The 18,147-nt window shown below is 30.5% G+C and overlaps 1 protein-coding gene across 1 annotated transcript; it reads left to right on the top strand.

The window, feature by feature from the left end:
- The first annotated feature begins 1,061 nt into the window (after positions 1–1,061).
- Positions 1,062–17,912, top strand: LOC134725379 (sodium/calcium exchanger 2-like). Its single transcript, XM_063589150.1, has 11 exons — positions 1,062–1,165; positions 3,278–3,965; positions 8,677–8,741; positions 9,326–9,493; positions 9,983–10,167; positions 10,654–10,883; positions 11,663–11,898; positions 12,062–12,170; positions 13,581–13,759; positions 14,359–14,688; positions 14,959–17,912. Exons 2-11 carry the CDS (start codon positions 3,287–3,289, stop codon positions 15,196–15,198), a joined length of 2,421 nt encoding a protein of 806 aa, XP_063445220.1. The 5' UTR covers positions 1,062–1,165; positions 3,278–3,286; the 3' UTR covers positions 15,199–17,912.
- Positions 17,913–18,147: the final 235 nt, after the last annotated feature.

The following is an 18,147-nucleotide window of genomic DNA, read 5'->3' on the forward strand; positions in this document are numbered from 1 at the left end:
TACTTTTTTCTATTTACAATTATTTGTTTTTGTTTAATTTATATACATTAATGAAAATGTGGGGTTAAGCATATATTTTGACAGACTGGCTGTAGAAATGTAAATCTTAAAATTAATAGGTATTCTTTAAAAAAAAATATACACACAACTGTTCTTTCCATTTAATTTCCACATTTATTCTGCGTGTGTTGCGTAATAATACTCTGTACTTACTATAGTTGTAAAATTATCCTCGTAACTTAACTAATATTTTTTGTTTTTGTTTCATTAAACTTTTAAATAAATACAGTAAAATACTGTTTAATTTTGATCTGCAATTATAGATTATCACATATTGTAAAGGAGTTCAACTTGAATAAATCAAGTCTAACAAGGTTGATATATTTTATCTCCAAAATGTTTTAATACTAATATGGGATATGAAGAAAAGAACCAGAGTTGATGTATATTTGAATGAATATTAAAAGATAACAAATTCAAATTCAAATATTTATTGCCATATAAACTTTAAACATTAAGTTTGTGACATATAAAATAATAAACAATATAACTATATTTCACATATATATATATATACAATCATCCATTTACAGTAACTATTCCAGTGTCCCCTGTCCTCAGTTCTAATGACCTTTTGATGTAGGACCCCAATTTATTTACTTGTGATGGTGTTGATGGATTGAGTATAGAAATCAACTTTTCTTCATCAGATAAATCTTTAACAGAAACATTATTTTAAATGAAAATTTAATGATAACAGTGAAAGCCGGTTGCAGATCTCTAATGTTTTTGACTAAATCAAAACGTGTTTACTCTTCCAGTGTTCAGAACTCGACATATTTAAAAGATACATGTTTTTGCTTTGTTTTATAAGTTAATGGTTCGGTGGCTGTCTCATTCGGTCCTTTTATTCATCGGAACGCGAAATGGTTACCAATGGTAAATTAATTATGTATATCGTGTCAATTATGTAAAATACATTATAAAACTAAACTTTAAATCTAATTGCCGATATTTCATCATGTTGAAATAAAAGTATAGAGTTATCTTTCTTTCCTATTCACAACGTCATTGGATTGTGTTTTGACGACAGGTAAACAGACAGATGGTATGGCTACATAAACACCTAGTACATCTCATACGATATCAGATTTAAAATCAAAAGGTAAGAAAAAGTAAAATAATACACGCATCATTTAATTTTATTGCAAAATGCATTGTTAAATACAACAGAAATAGCATGGAAACCCTTAAAAATTGAAAATCTATAATTTAAGAAAGTTAAAACTTGAAAATATTTTTTTTTCGTCATTTCACGTGTTTGAAATACGTTCATTAGTAACGCTTAGAGATGAATGATCTTGTTTTAAAGATGAAGTGAAATAATTAACTACACAAAGAATGACATGTCCTTTTTCAATCTTTTTCTGCGTTATTGTGTGAATTTAATTTATAAAAAGTACTATCCGCTAACGGCTTGAGCTTTATTCTTAATTGATAATGACAGATAAAATAAAACTGCATGAAAACGAATAAAAGAATCATTTTGTAAAATGTTTAGTACGTTGATTAATTTAAAAAGTCATCCTTCATTGAAGAAGGCTACTTTGCATTTATTGATAATTTTAATGATCCATAAATTGTATTTTTTTTCGATCTGAAGGAGAGTTCTGATATAAGTATGCGCTAAACATGTTTACTTATTGATTTTATTATACACGAAAATAATATACCAACAAAATTAATTAACCTTTGGTTTATTTAAAATACAAAAAACATGTTCATTGTTAATTCGAAAAATTGATTTTCAAAAACAAACATGTCAAAAGTCACCAATCAACAATACAAAAGAATCATGTATAAAGAAATTGTATTCCACACTTTAATATTGGTAATTACATACCATATTCATTATTTATATACACGTGTAATCCTTTATTAGTTATTGATTGTTCTGCTCGTTTGGGTTCTTAAAATATATAACGTCTTTTTTGGAAACTTTTAAACTCCTTATGTTTAAATACCTATGTCAATATTTATTATAATAGTACAAAACACGAGGTGGTATTAATCCAGTACACATTATTATGAGATGTCTTACAATAGAAATTACTCGTAGGTCATTAACATTTCGCTTAGAGGGGGGGGGGCTATAAATTTGATCACAAGCTGTGCTGAGCGGTTCATTACCATCGGAGGAGTTTGACTCATGTTTTAGTAAAACGTTTCGCTTCCTTTTACACGAAACATAATAAAAGTAATATTAGTATTTATATTTAACCTATACAGGGAACGATTACAACATAACAAGTTTGGTTTAGGAAAGAGATTAGGTAAAATGTCAATTTCGAAAGTTTTATAAATTTATAATTAAAACTTTTAAAACAGAATAAGTTCATACATTTTCATAACTCCAACGTTGTAACAACCATCGACTACTCGGCGAGCATTCGGTTATACACCCTGTATATATAATTCGGTCATTAATAATGGTTGTAGTATATTTGGGTTCATCAATTCCATCTTATCATTTCTTTATGCGAAAAGAAATAATCCATTAGACACATTAATATTAAAAAAAAGAAGACGTGGTATGTTTGCCAATGAAACAACTATCCACAATAGACCAAACGACACAGAAATTAACAACTGTAGGTCACTGTACGTTCTTCAACAATGAACAAAGCACATACCGTATAGTCAGTTATACAAGACCCTGAAATGACATTGTAAAACCATTCAAACGAGAAAACTAACGGACTAATTTATGTACAAAAAAGGAACGAAAAACAAATATGTAACACATAAACAAACGACAACCACTGAATTACAGAGCCTTCTGACTTGAGACAGACACATACATACAGAATGTGGCGTGCTAAACAATGGCTTTTTTATCGAAAATATTTACAAACCTATCTGTTTGTAGAAGGCAATTCGCATGAGATCAATCTGTGGTCTTATTGTTTCGTGCATACAAAGACAAAGCAGTGACCACTAAAATGGCAATCATAAGTTGCAGACGTTCTGTGAGAATTCTCTCAAAATCATATATTAATACGCATCAAATACTAAAATGTGCTGAACTGAAAACAAGTGTTTGTAACATCCTTCATCAGGCACATAAAATTCCCAAAATGCCAATGTATTTAATTTCCATTCTGAATACACAAACAATTATTAAGATTAACATTTCTGATCACAATCGTGAACCATTGTTTTGATATTTAAAAGTATCAGTAAATACATTTATTGTACAGTTATATTATTTTTTAAGGTTACCAGTATGGCGAACTGTACAGCATGTACAGAATACCTCTGCTCAGACAAAGGGTTGCTAATGCCCTTTGTAAACGAGTATACATGGCCAAAGGAGGCAAGGGCGACAATCTACTTTTTGGGGTTATTATGGAGCTTCATGGGAGTATCAATTATAGCAGACATTTTTATGCAAGGAATCGAGGCAATCACTGGCAAAACCCAGCAAGTAAAAGTCCCTGATCCTGATTCAGAAACTGGCTACACGGAAGTTGAAATTAAAGTTTGGAACGGTACTGTTGCGAATTTGTCCCTCATGGCACTAGGGTCAAGTGCACCAGAAATTTTATTGTCAATTATAGAAGTTGTGTTTAATGATTTTAAAGCCGGTGCGCTAGGACCAGGAACAATTGTTGGTTCAGCAGCTTTTAATTTAATGTGCATCACTGGCGTGTGCATTTTGTCAATATCAGCAGGAGAAACAAAAAGAATTAAAAAGTTCAAAGTTTTCCTAGTGACAGGGGTATTCTCGCTAGTTGCCTATTTATGGCTTTTGATCATATTAGTTGCCATCACACCCGATTATATTGATGTATGGGAAGCAGTTGTAACGTTTTTGTTTTTTCCGTTGATGGTTTTGATTGCTTACATGGTTGATAAAGACTTTTTTGGGAAAGGAAGTGTACAGGATTCTGGTCTTGAAATGGGTAAGTGATGATAAAAGCTTATATAGAACAATGTTAATGATAATTTAGTATTCACATGTGATGTGCATGTATAATTATTCAAACAACGTACTACAACTGTAACAATAAGATGTTGCATTTTTAATTTAATAAATTGAGATGTATATCGAAAATCGACAAAAAATTTGCGTTCATTATTTTCGCCCGAATTTTTTTTAATGCTTATTAACATTGGTTTGAAGTCTTCTTTCCGAACAAAATACAATTGCATGACTTTTTTGTTTTATAAAAACCTATAAAGCACGAAAAAAAAATCAAAATGTATACGAGGACAAAGATTTTGAAATATAACAAAACCACTTGTTAAATATACATTCACTCCATTCACACAAAATCTTATTATTTTAGCACTGGACGGCGATAACCATGTAAAAGGTTGGAATTCTACACGTGTCACTTAATTTTTTTTTTTTTTTTTTTCATTTTGTGTTTTATGTTCAAGTTTACCACATCTCACTCATTATGTATGCACATCTTTGTCTACAAAGTTAAATGTACCTTAGGGGTATTACTCAATTTATTTCACTTGACTGGGCGGAGTTTAACCGGTTCGCTCATAATAAACCAGTCCATCTATAGATAGGTGTATTAGGATAAACTCATCAATGAAGTGTCCAGTAATTCTTTTGTAAATTCCTTTGATGACACTGATAGGTGATTAGAAATCAGTAATAATTATAACGGCAATCATCCTTATCACACACATCTTCAAATAGACTGTCCTTATGCAAATTAAAACCTAGCTCCGCCCGATCAGTTGAAATAACATTGGTAATACCCATTCTAAATTATAGAAATATCGTTTCTAATATGAATGTTGTGATACACTACTTTCTCTTATACTTTGAAATAGACATCATTAACTCTTAGTTTATTAAGTATATGCTGTAGTACATAAAGGACACAAATATCCAATTTAAAAAGACGAACTATACTAATTAATAGATATTATACAAATTGACTTTTTCTAAACATTGTAAACTGAAAAAAACGTAACATGAAAAGGTACCAACAAATAATGAATGCTTTATAAGAATTTAAAGGAACATTTTCTCCGACAAATAGCATATGGACACAAAAGTAGAAAGTTTCTGTATTTGAATGGCATCTACATATAATTGAATAAACAGATTTTATTTAAAGAATATTGTTGAAATAAACAAGCTCTTTCAAAAGATACTAACTAGTGACATCAAATTTGAATACGAATTGATGATATAAATATTTAGTTAAACGTGAACATCAATTTTTTTTTATCAATTATAGTCCAGGGAAATAAAATAATTTGCATATCTATTATTTTGAAGTAATAAAAGAATTGAATTGAATTGGTAGAGTTGGTCTGAACTATTGTGAAAAAATTAAAATTCATACTTTCATGATTCATTTAGTTATTGTTTGTTTATAGAAGTTTCTCCTTCCAAATAGCAGTGAACATGTTAATGTAGGAAACCACACCCACTTACCTTGAATTCTATGGTAGAATTTTATAAGTGAATCAATATAGACATTAAATTTGATCATTGAATGAATTGTATATACTTTTGAAATATAAATCATAAAATTGAGAATGGAAATGAGGAATGTGTCAAAGAGACAACAACCCGACCATAGAAAAAACAACAGCAGAAGGTCACCAACAGGTCTTCAATGTAGCGAGAAATTCCCGCACCCGGAGGCGTCGTTCAACTGGACCCTAAACAAGTATATACTAGTTCAGTGATAATGAACGCCATACTAATTTCCAAATTGTACACAAGAAACTAAAATTAAAAATATCAAAAATAACAAAGGCCAGAGGCTCCTGACTTGGGACAGGCTCAAAAATGCGGCGGGGTTAAACATGTTTATGAGATCTCAACCCCCCCCCTTTACCTCTAGCTAATGTAGAAAAGTAAATGCATAACAATACGCACATTTAAAATTCAATTCAAGAGAAGTCCGAGTCTAATGTTAGAAGATGTAACCAAAGAAAATAAACAAAATGACAATAATACATAAATAACAACAGACTACCAATATAAACAAAACAAATATATGGCAAAATGAAGGTTTAGTAAGTAAGTTTAGTGTTGTTTTCCTATTCGTTGTCGTGTTTATAATTTACTAGTGAATGTGTTGTTTTGTCTGTCTATACTTGTTATCTGGAGCCATTTCTGGAAATGTTCAGTGTTATTGCCAATCAATGTCGCGAATGTTCATTAAAATGATTTCTGCAATTTTTTGACATCAACCGATCTCTTGCGGTCACAAAAAATTATCGTACTCGGACTCAGAAATCAACCAATCAAAATACTGGATTTGGTATTTCGCGCAAAATTTTTGAGTACCGAGTACAGTTTTGTGACAAAGAGCACAGACTTATTTGTACAGATACCAGGAATATATAACTTTGATGACACCTGTAGAAAATGACATGTTAATTCTCAAACAGAAAGTTCCTACGAGAAAATAAATTCGCGAGTCATGAACATTTCAGTATAATATGAGAACAGATTTTGTATAGTAAGCCACCGGAACAATTTATTAGAGGAAACACATCATTCAATATTCTTCATTCCACGGTCTAAATAGATCTTTTATAGTCAGATTAAAAACATTTTTTATCTATTTATTTAGAACTGGATAGCACTGGAATCTGTATACTCTGTTACATTTTAAATTGTTTGTGTCCATTTTTGGGGTTGTCAAACAAAACCCTTGAAATTTTCCGTGATTGGAAACAAAATTCTTTTCACTTGGTCTTCCCAAGGATTTGTATAGTGATACTCACTATACAAATCCTTGGTCTTCCTATCCAAATCAAATTAAGTAATTAAGTTAATAACAAGCAGAATTGGAACTGCAATATCAAGTTTAGTCGAATACCTCTTCCATCCCAATTACATGTGTAGTAATTGACAAATTATAAAATGGTATTTTGGTCTCTTGTTCACGGACGGTTGTCCCAAAGGCAATCATACCACTTCTTCTTTTTTTTTAATATTATATGTAAAAAATCAATGTAATTTTCATTGAAAAAAAAACAGCCATAAAATTGTATACCATAGCTGTCGATAGTTTAGAAACCATGAGCAAACATTTATGGATAAAATTGGTTGTGTTAAATACATATTTTAGGGGTTGTCCATGAACAGAAACAGGATAGTCTTTTCAAAGATCTGTTATTTCTTTGCGCGTTTTTTCTCTTCTCTATTTATGTCCATTTAAAATACCATTAGTGTATTCGATTACAGTACGTATAGACCCTAAACTAATTTGGAATCAAGTCAAAGTCAATCATAAATATTCTTCAACTTTATTATTGAATTATTTCGCCACTATTGTTCTTTGTAATATATAAATAGGTCGATCTTTATAACCAGTTGTAAAGAAGTTAAGCTCACCATGACGAAAACATATAACACATTACTTGTGACGTCACCGCTTAAAAGATCTGTTGGTGTAATCTGTTGCATGGACCGACTTTTAAAATTATTCATGTTACCTTTAACTTTAAAAGTTCATATATGATTATCGATTTGCGAAATACCCACTTCGGAATTCATGGTTCAATCAGTTCGCCAGTTTTAACATCTAAATAGTTCCCCTCCTAGTGAAGGTTGTCACGAGGTTTACAGTACAAATTAGCGAAAAAAGTCGGATTTTTTGCGCCAAAGTATAGCCCATTTTAGCCAAAAGATTTTTAACCCATATCAGCGAAAGTTAAATGACCAACGCCCACTTTAGCACAAGATCATTGGAGTATTTGAGCCATTGAAACCTCATTGTTTCATTTAAACAATGTTAGCCAACTTAAAATATTATTGGTTTAATTGTTATTCCTTTGAGTTACAGTTTTGTCGAAGCAATTTCAGAGTAACTTTTTACTCCTGTTTTTAAGTTCGATGACATGGTTTCATAGCTTAAAAACAAACATCAGACATTTGTATTTTAAAACAAATAAATATTTATTGTATTGAAAAGATTTTGATGGCCTTGCCTGTATATTGGTTTACCTTAAAAATAAAATATGCACGTTATACAGCTAGACAAACAACATTTAAAAGTCCGATTTAAAACTACACGTCAGCATTGTTGAGTGTTTTGATGAAATAAGAAGTGCATGACAACTCTTAAAACCCCTCAAGTACAGTTTCATATAGCTTTTTACAGAAATGACAAATTTGAACAGCGGTTTTAGTTAACTGTACTATACAAGACAATATTTCGCAGAGTTTCATATTGGAGTCCAAACAATGCTTACTAATTCACTCTTTAAAATATCCCAGACCTTTTAAAAAAGCATTTACGAAGTGCAGTTTTTATTACATTCAGAATTGACCATAAAATTCAACAAATTATAATAAGAAGATTTTAAGTATGAAACAGTGTTGAAATATTTGATTTTTTCATACTTGCCATCTATTCATAAAATTAAGATATTATAGTAATATCATTTTAATTGGAAGTAAAATCGTAAATGTTACTATAAATCTCCTCATCATAATCCAACTAAATGTTTCTCATTTTTTGTGTTAAAATTTAAAACAAGTAATAAAATTAACAAATTATTAAAGTTTTGTGCTGTTTAAAAGTGATTTGTGCTGCATGTGTTGACAGATCAAATGTAAAATGCAAATATTTGGCTTCTTGAACTTGAACTAACAATGTTCCTTTCAATCATTTTTAGGAGAAGAACAGAATTTATTGGAGAAACATAAAGCTGACAGACAAATTATACAGGAAGTGCTTAGAGTACGTATTTATGTCACGATAGTATTTAAAAGTGTTCTGGTTTTGACCTCGGAAATAATGACGTGAAAAGTGGGTTTGGACTTGCATTGCAGATATCACTCCAATTTTGAACCTGTTGCGTCAGTGGTAACAAGTTGTTTTGTCTAATTCATTAGTTCTGGGTCTCACAGTCACTGCAATAGGGGATCGATCGAAATTAAGTATGGACAATTTTGAATGCCACTGTAAAATAATGGATTTAATTCACCAGCAAATATAAAAGTTATGTATGCATTAAAGGTGATGAAGAGCATACTCTAATGAAACAGCAACATACATGCTTAATATCTACGGTTAAACACATGGTCTTTGACAATAGACAACTATAGCAAGTTAATAATACTAAACAGTTTCATCAATATTAATGTTCTAGTTCTTCTATAGTGAGATATTGTCCCAGTTCTTTCAAAGAGAGAAATTGTCCCAGTTCTTACAAAGGGAGACATTGTCCCAATTCTTCTATGTCTCTTTGTTATCAGTTTCATTATTGAAATAGGTAGTAACCCAAATGATTTATTCAATCATTTTGTCTTGACATTTTTTAGAGATTGCATAACAAGAACGACGTGAAAGACAAAGATATTGCTTTGCTCACGGCAAAACTGATGGAAGAAAACAAAGAACACAGCAGAGGATGGTACCGAATCAACGCCATTAGGTCTCTTACCGGGGGTGCAAAACTTACTCCACAAATGAATGAAAGGACAGAAGAGGTATTTCTTTGATATGCTGCTCCGGGACACAATATGTTTTCATTTCTTACAATTTGATAGATAAACTGCGGCATTAATTAAAGAAGAAACCAGGCTTAAATTTAAGTCTATCTTTATTAATACTTAAACATATTGAAACGTTTCAACTTGTATTTCAATAAAGAATTGTGGTGTGATTGTCAATTAGAATGACAACCAAATAAAAAGGATGTAAACAAATACAATCCATAAGCTGATATAGGCTTCATGATAAAAAAAACAATTCGAAAACAATGATTGGTTAACGCCAATTGCTTACAACAGCAGTGTCTTAGATCAACGGTATACATCAAATGGCCAGACTTATGGCATGGGTCGTATTTGTCTGTTCGTACTTTGCGCTTTGATGAAAATACTATTGACAACAACAACAAACCAACAGCAGAAAATAAAAAAAGAAAGAAATCTCACTCATAGCATAATATAAATGTGTATGAATTTACTTTTCAGCTTCTTAGAACCTTGGTAGCTTGTGATGAGATGGGTTCCCAAGTTTCTTTGACAGAACTAAGTCAAGGTGGAGAAAAGTCTATCATAGAATTTACTGCTCCTTCAACCTCTATACTGGAATGTGATAAACGAGTAAAGATTGGTATCGCTCGACATGGCAATACTAACAGAAGAGTTAGATACAGGTACAGTTCTTATGCCATAATATTTAGAATATAATTAGTTTTTATTCTTGCTATTGAAGAGTTAAGAAGCTATGCCAGTTTTTCAAGTTTTTATTTTCCGTCATTTGTTTGCTTTTGTTTTAACAATTTACATGTCAAATTTTATGGACGCCAATATGATTTGGTTGATATGGAATATACGGTAATATGTGTTTCTACTTTTTATGCAAGCTCGGACTCTAAAAACATTAGGAATAAATTCAGCACAGACTATTAAAGACTCGCCATTAACCTCAAATTCACTTCATAACAAAAAAAACCATTAAAATATTGAAAGAGACAACAACTGTCAATGTTTCTGACTTGCGGCAGACACATACACATGTGGATGAACAAAACTAAGCTCTATCATTGAATCTCAGATAAACAAGACACAAATAAGTATTATATCATGTTTATAGTACTTTGTAAAAATTCTTCAAATAAACAAAATCGATTCTTTTCAAGGGTTGAAACTTTCGATGGAACAGCCGTTGCCACAGAGGATTACATTGAGTTCAAACAGTCTTTAGTTTTTGAACCAGGAGAAACTATGAATTATATTGAAATCGACATTGTGGATGATGATATTTGGGAAGAAGATGAAGTTTTCTTTGCAAAAATTTCAATAGATCCTTCTGAACCAGGGGTTGTTGGGAGAAGGGCCATTACTCAGATCATAGTATTAAATGATGATAGTAAGTATACAAGGAATTCTCTTAATTTTCATGATACGAAATCAAGCATGATTATCCTTCATTTAGACCTTCTGCATACCAGACTTATATGTGTTAAAATGGTTGCTATCATTCAAACGAAATTTCATTTAAACATATATTTGTGACAAAAGAGAATTTGATCGTTGTCAATATAATGGAATTTGATTCGACTGCTATACAAGTGAGAGGTTAAAGCTAGCTATGAAACCATGTTCAATCCACCATTGTCTACATAAGAAAATGTCTGTACCAAGTCAGTTGTTATCCATTCGCCGGACGTTTTTGAGCTTTTAATTTTGCCATTCGATAATTATGGACTTTCCGTTTTGAATTTTCCTCGGAGTTCAGTATTTTTGTGATTTTACTTTTTTTTTAATATTTTTGTTCAGGATTTGGTGATCTAGGTTAATCGCATTTAATCATACAAATAAACAAATAATACTAGTAAGTACAAGTTAGAGTCTGTATTTCGTATTTAGATTTAACTTTATCAGTTAAAACCACGTATTCTTTATAATGTCTTGTAACTCGAATTAAGAAAAATTCTGGTCTGACGCTGGTTTTTGGACATTATTTTGTCTCATGATTTGACAATTGTTTTATTGAAATGAAAAATTTGATTTTTTGATCGATCTAACAAAAAGAAAGCCTAACATCATTTTATCCCCTTTCCCACTGATGTATATATGCTTTTACTAACTATTATATTCACGTTGAATCAAATGCATGATAATAAGTATGTATAATATTTTTTACAGTTAGGGACACTATAAGATTCCCAAAGCCAGCCTTTGTATTCAAAGAGAGTGTTGGAACAGCTTTAGTCCCAGTAGAACGAGAAGGAGGTTGCAAGGGCAAGGTCACCGTGAAATATGAAACCAGAGATTTAGTAGCCGTCAAGGATCGTGATTACAGCGTTGATCCAAAGCAGGAAATTGTATTTGAGAAGGGAGAAGTTTCCAAAATGATTGAGATCTGTATCCATGATGATATGGTACGTCAAAGACTTAAATTAAAAAAATTATTTTCATGGTACATGTATGATTTAAAGATGTAATGTTAGAGAAAAATAGGTAAACTTAAATATGCGATAAAACAAATGACATTAAATAAAATGACAACAGAACTAAATATTCCATAATTTTTTTTGTTTTTAGGAATTTGAAAAAGATGAAAATTTTGAAGTTAAATTGACTGGAGTAGAAGGCAATTGTGAAATGGACAAACGAAAAACGAGATGTGTTGTTACTATTGTAAATGATGATGGTGAGTATCCTGAATATTATAGATAAAACCGATATCTCCATCTGGTCATTTTGGTATTTTTTTTAAAAAGATATAAAAACAGTTTCTATATAGATATGAGAAGATGTGGTATGAATACAATGAGACAACTCTCAATCGTAGTCATTATTTGTAAAAGTAAGCCATTATAGGTCGAAGTACGGTCTTCAACATGGAGCTTTGTCTCACACCGTACAGCAAGTTATAAAGGGCTCCAAAAATGACTAGTGTAAAACCATTTAAACGGGTAAAACCAAAGGTATATAAAAAAAACCAAAGGTATATACAAAAAATGAGAAACGACAAACATTTATGAACGACATCAACAAACGACAACCACTGAACATCAGGGGTGGTGTTCTCGAAAGTATCCTAAAATTCGTCATAAGACACATCTTAGAACAATTTTGGGATGGACTTAGGATCAACTTAGCACACTCTTAAGTCGTTTCTCGAAGCTATCTCAGACGAATCTTATGTTAAGACGTCCTAAACATATCCTAAGTCGAAATTTTAAATCGTAAAAGTATTTTTTTGATAAAACATTTATTAATGACGAAATTATTTCATAAAATTGTTTACGAATTTTATAATAACATCTACAGAATTAAATGCATAATTACCAATGTAATTATATCAAAAATGATTGTTATTTAAACTGGAAAACAATTTGTTTTGAAATGAGAATTAAATTTGTAGTGTAATCGTATCGTGAAACACGAAGTTCAAAGTTTAAAATTATGCACAATTTCTTTATATACGAGTTAATAACCGATGGTGCGTTTCATTTCATGTTCATTTTTACGTAAAATAATGAGCAAAAAGCGAAATCCAAACTGTATTACACTAGGATGAAGATAGGATGCTCTTAAGACACCTTATTTGGAAGAGAGCTTCGAGAAAGCGACTTAGTACAAAGACTTGTCATAAGATAGACTTAGGACACGTCCTTATCCTCAGATAGCTTCGAGAACACCACCCCAGACTCCTAACTTAGGACAGGTGCAAACAAATGCAGCAAATTTGAATCCATCTCGATAAAGTAAGTGCAATAACCAATGTATGTTAGCATGAATGCAGCTTTAGGTATCACGATACTTATCCAAATTCGAAAAGAAAACTTTTGGTATAAATCATATTTCATTTTTGTTCTATATTCTAAAACTAAAATCAAGAACAACAAACTGTGTACACTGAATCAGTATTATACTTTACCTTACCGTCTCATTATTAGTATTCCATACAGATGTGCAATTGTTAACATCGATCCTCAATATCATTAACTTTCATTATCTAAATATTGGGTTAAGGTAAAGGGTAATATTTCTGATCAATTGGTGTTTTATGATTTTGTATTTAATTTTATTTTTATTCTTAAATAATTCATAACAGAGTTTAAAGGATTCGTTGCCAGAGTAACTGATCTTACTAATGCTAACTTGGACTCCCTTCGAATGTCATATACATCATGGGGCAAACAATTCCAGGATGCAATGAATGTCAATGGTGGAGACGTTGAAAATGCAACCTTTGTAGATTATATCTTGCATTTCTTTACATTTGGTTGGAAGGTAAATCATTTTATTTTACTTTTAAAAGTATAACTACACCATCAAAATTTGATTAACTGACATTTAAGAATTGTGATTTACAAATATGAATTATATATATGACTTATATCAAATGATTTTTGTAAAATAATAAATTTCTCTAAAAACCAGGACTTACATACGAAAATAAGGTTTTTATCTGCTGCTGTCAATGTACGTCCCAAAATTGGTTTGCGTTTCTCTTACGTTAGATTGACTACGTTATGCCCCTTTAATAATTTTTTTCTCTCTCCCAAGTTCCAATTTAGATGTTGTAGTCAAAATGTAAAAGCACATACCTTCGCAATTTTACAGAATCTCGATAGGGGAGATGCAATTATTAAAAAAAAGGCACTGCCCTGGCTTCTTTTTTTGGAATTACTGGTATATTTTGTATTTATTCTCGCCAGTCAAAAAGATTTTTGTAATAGACATATGTTTACACTAAAGTGTTCAAAGGTCATACATCGATTGAGAACTAGCAAATCCGGGTTACAAACCAAATTCGAGGGAACACAAAAACTATAAGAGGAAAACCGTAGTGCAACAAAAACAACTAAGATGCTCGTACTATTTTTCAGGTTATTTTCTCTTTAGTTCCGCCAGCAAGTATCCTAGGAGGATGGTTATGCTTCATTTGCGCTTTAATAGCTATTGGAATATTAACTGCGATAATTGGAGATTTAGCAAACATATTTGGATGCCTAATTGGTTTGAAACCGGAAGTCACAGCAATCACGTTCGTTGCTTTGGGAACTAGCTTACCAGATTTATTTGCCAGTAGAGCAGCTGCAACATTAGAACGATCGGCTGACAATGCAGTAGGAAATGTGACTGGCAGTAATGCAGTCAATGTTTTTATGGGTCTTGGTGTTTCTTGGACGATTGCTGCAATTTATTGGGCGTCACAGGTATTTATATATTTTCATATTTTCCTTAGTGATATCTTATCAATTCAAAAAATAAATAAATAACAAAATGTAATAAGTAGCATTGCATATTTGTTAAGCCTTGTTTTACATTAAAATAATAGAATAATTTAGAAGTCACCCCAAATATTGCTCGAACTTTAGCTTAGAAATGAAAATGTTCCTATGATAGTAGGGTTTGAAGCAACAAATGTTTATCAATAAAACATTCTCTCCACATGTGTTATACTTAGGATATCTTTTTATTTTCAGGGCAAAAACTTTGAAGTACAAGCTGGTAGTTTGGTATTCAGTGTAATAATATATGCTATTTGTGCTGTAGTAACATTAGGGCTTTTAATTGTGCGACGTTTTACTGGTATCTTTGGAAATGCGGAACTTGGTGGTCCAACAGGTCCAAAGATGGCATGTGGACTATTTCTCATCGGCCTATGGTTCTTTTATGTTCTTTTGTCATCATTACAAACTTATGAATATATTTCTGGAGTATAAACTTTTATTTCAACTATGTTATATTGTTGTACAATGTGATATTGTTATTTTATATTTAGTTGTTGATTTTGTTTCCGAACTTGTACATTTTATTCAGTGAATGAAACATGAGAGCTGAAATGAATTCCCGATTTTGACTTCTAAAAATAAAATTCACATATCTTTTCATATTGCTGATTACTATGTTTTGTAATAGGACCACTAGATTATTTCAGTACAATAGTTTTACATCTTGTAGAAAAATAAGTACTGTTTATAAAAACGAATACATATTACGAAGCATCTATCCACTGGAAAAATTATCACTTACAATTTAAATCTTAAATTACTATCAATTCTTCGATAGATAGTTATACATGCTTTAAATAGTTCTATGTGCTTTTAAATTATGTATTTTTCAGTATGCTATAATATCTAATACATGAATATTATATACAAATCTCCGACTTAAACCATACAGTAATACGATGGGCGCCGGACGCCCACCATAAATCAAGTAATATTACATTTAATGACGTTTTATGTATTCCAATGCTCATATCTTTGAGTATTCATTTTAGATTTTGTTTTCGGTTGTCTTATTCGGGTATTGATCGGGCATTGTTTCAAATATTAAAGGAAATGGGATTGCATTATATCATTGCTGCATTAGTAGAACTGTTTTAGTCTACATATAGAAAACTTCAAAACACAGATAATCAAAAATTTCCATTTATCCTGAGCAAGTGCTATAATATGTTCAGTGCTATTTGTATACATTAACAGATTAACGAATATCTCGTTAAATGAACCAATACTTTTGATTGATTCTGGATTGTATAAAGACTTGTAAACAAATTCAACTTTACCCTGTTTCAATGTATTGAATGAATGGATTGCCGTTATACGATATTTTTTTATTTTAATAAATAAAAAATCAAAATTCGTTATTTAAATATGTTATTTTTATATTTGATCATGTTATGGTTTAGTACATAGAGCATGTATATGAAACAAAACAAAACAAAATTACACGTCGTGTGACTGAAGATACCTTATTATAGCGGTTATCACTTTTATATTAATTCTATTTTATATTAAGTTGGTCACATTTATGTTTAAAGCACTTGAAAAATACTCCTTGTCACTTATTTCCACTCATAGTAAAATACTTTTTGTAGCAAATGTTTGTTTTTTTTTAAATTTTATATAAAGATAGTTTGAATGCGCGGTTGAGAGGAACACACATAGTTAACACGAGCGATAGAGTATGCAATTGAGGAATTAATACATTTATTGTTATACATTTATTGTTAGTCATTGAGATTTTAGTTCAAACATATTTTATTGTTCAAAAATGACAAATGTTTTTCAACTTAGTAATGAGTTGTTCCTTTGGTATAAATGTTTCCCTTGAATGTTCATTTCACTTTTGTACTTGATGTCTTATTTATTTTTTGTGGAACAATAAATTTTGCGTGCACACATGTCTTTGAACTTCTGGTTCTGTAGACCAATAGGTAAAATATTGGATGCTTGTAGAAGTTATAGAATTTTATACAGTTTTAGAGAATTATAATCTGGATTCTTCTTGTAAATAGTAAAAATATAGTATACGAAAACATGAGTTTACAAGTTAAAAACAATAAATAATTATATTGTGTTGTATCCTGTGTATCAAAGGTCTCTTTTGCTATATAGAAAATGTAATCAGATTTCCTCACATTAAGAAACAATTTTGAGTATAGAAACAAACGTCCTTTTTTTTCTATCTGTTTTGGTTATTGTTGTTCACAAATCTAAGCTCTCAGATAAATTAATCAATAATGCTTAAAAATATCTAAGATACACATACAAAAACATTCTCTTCAAGTTTAAAAGTCCTATAAGTGATACATTAGAATGTTAAGATTTCATGCTCTTTAATCTATCAGCATTATTTCCATTTTCCATCTGCTCTTATCAGGAATTGTACATCACCTTTGTGTTTTTGGTTTAGTTTCAAATTCACGCTCCTAGTTATACATTTCAAACGAAGTTACAAAATGCAACACATATAATAAAATAGAATTTAAAAGTGCCAAAACCATAATTAAGTCACGGACAGTATTGCATTATAGATAACATTAGTAAATTATATTTTTTTAAGTTGATATATGTATATTGTAATCTATTTACCACTGTCTTGATTGTCTTTTTCATAGTTATTACGATTAATAGATTCCTACTTAGTTTTAGTACACGAAACATATATTTTTTTTTACCCCGTTGATTTTTTACCTACAGGTCTTTTCCACAGTCCACCTTTCTATATTCATAGACATTTATTGAAAATCAATGACACCGAAAACAAATGGGAAACTTTGAGATTTGTTTTTCATTGTTTCATTTATGTCGTTGTGTTTTAAATAGAATATTTTCACGAATAAAACTATTGCTTAAAATTCTTAAAATAAAAATTTTTGGTTTTGTTAATACAAAACCAAACACTCTTAAAAGCAATGTATGATCAAAGAAAAAGGAGACTATGGAGACAAAAAAATCGCTGAAAAGATTTATTGTTATAAAATTGTTTGGACGAATCAAATCTGCAATAAACTTTCAAATAATGTTTCACTTTGTATAAAATATTTGATTATGAGATTTTATGTACAATGGTACAAGCACATGTTCTAACACTTTGTTAGTAAAAGTTTATATACTTTGCCAATAAAACTTTCCTCAAGTTTGTAGAATTGTTTTCTTTGTCTTTTTCAAATTATCCATTACAATTATTAGTTTGATTTACCGCATGGAATTCTTTTTATAGCTTTTACTGAAATGTTCTCTGTTTTATAGAAACCATTGGATGTTTCCTTATCTGTAAAAAGGCACGTCAACCCAAAGACAAATTACTCTTATATATTTGCAAAAATATGACCTAAAACATGTAACACAATCACAGACAAAGTTTATTATCTAAATTATTCA

Source organism: Mytilus trossulus, chromosome 7 (genome assembly GCF_036588685.1).
Source record: "Mytilus trossulus isolate FHL-02 chromosome 7, PNRI_Mtr1.1.1.hap1, whole genome shotgun sequence".
Lineage (NCBI taxonomy): Eukaryota > Metazoa > Mollusca > Bivalvia > Mytilida > Mytilidae > Mytilus > Mytilus trossulus.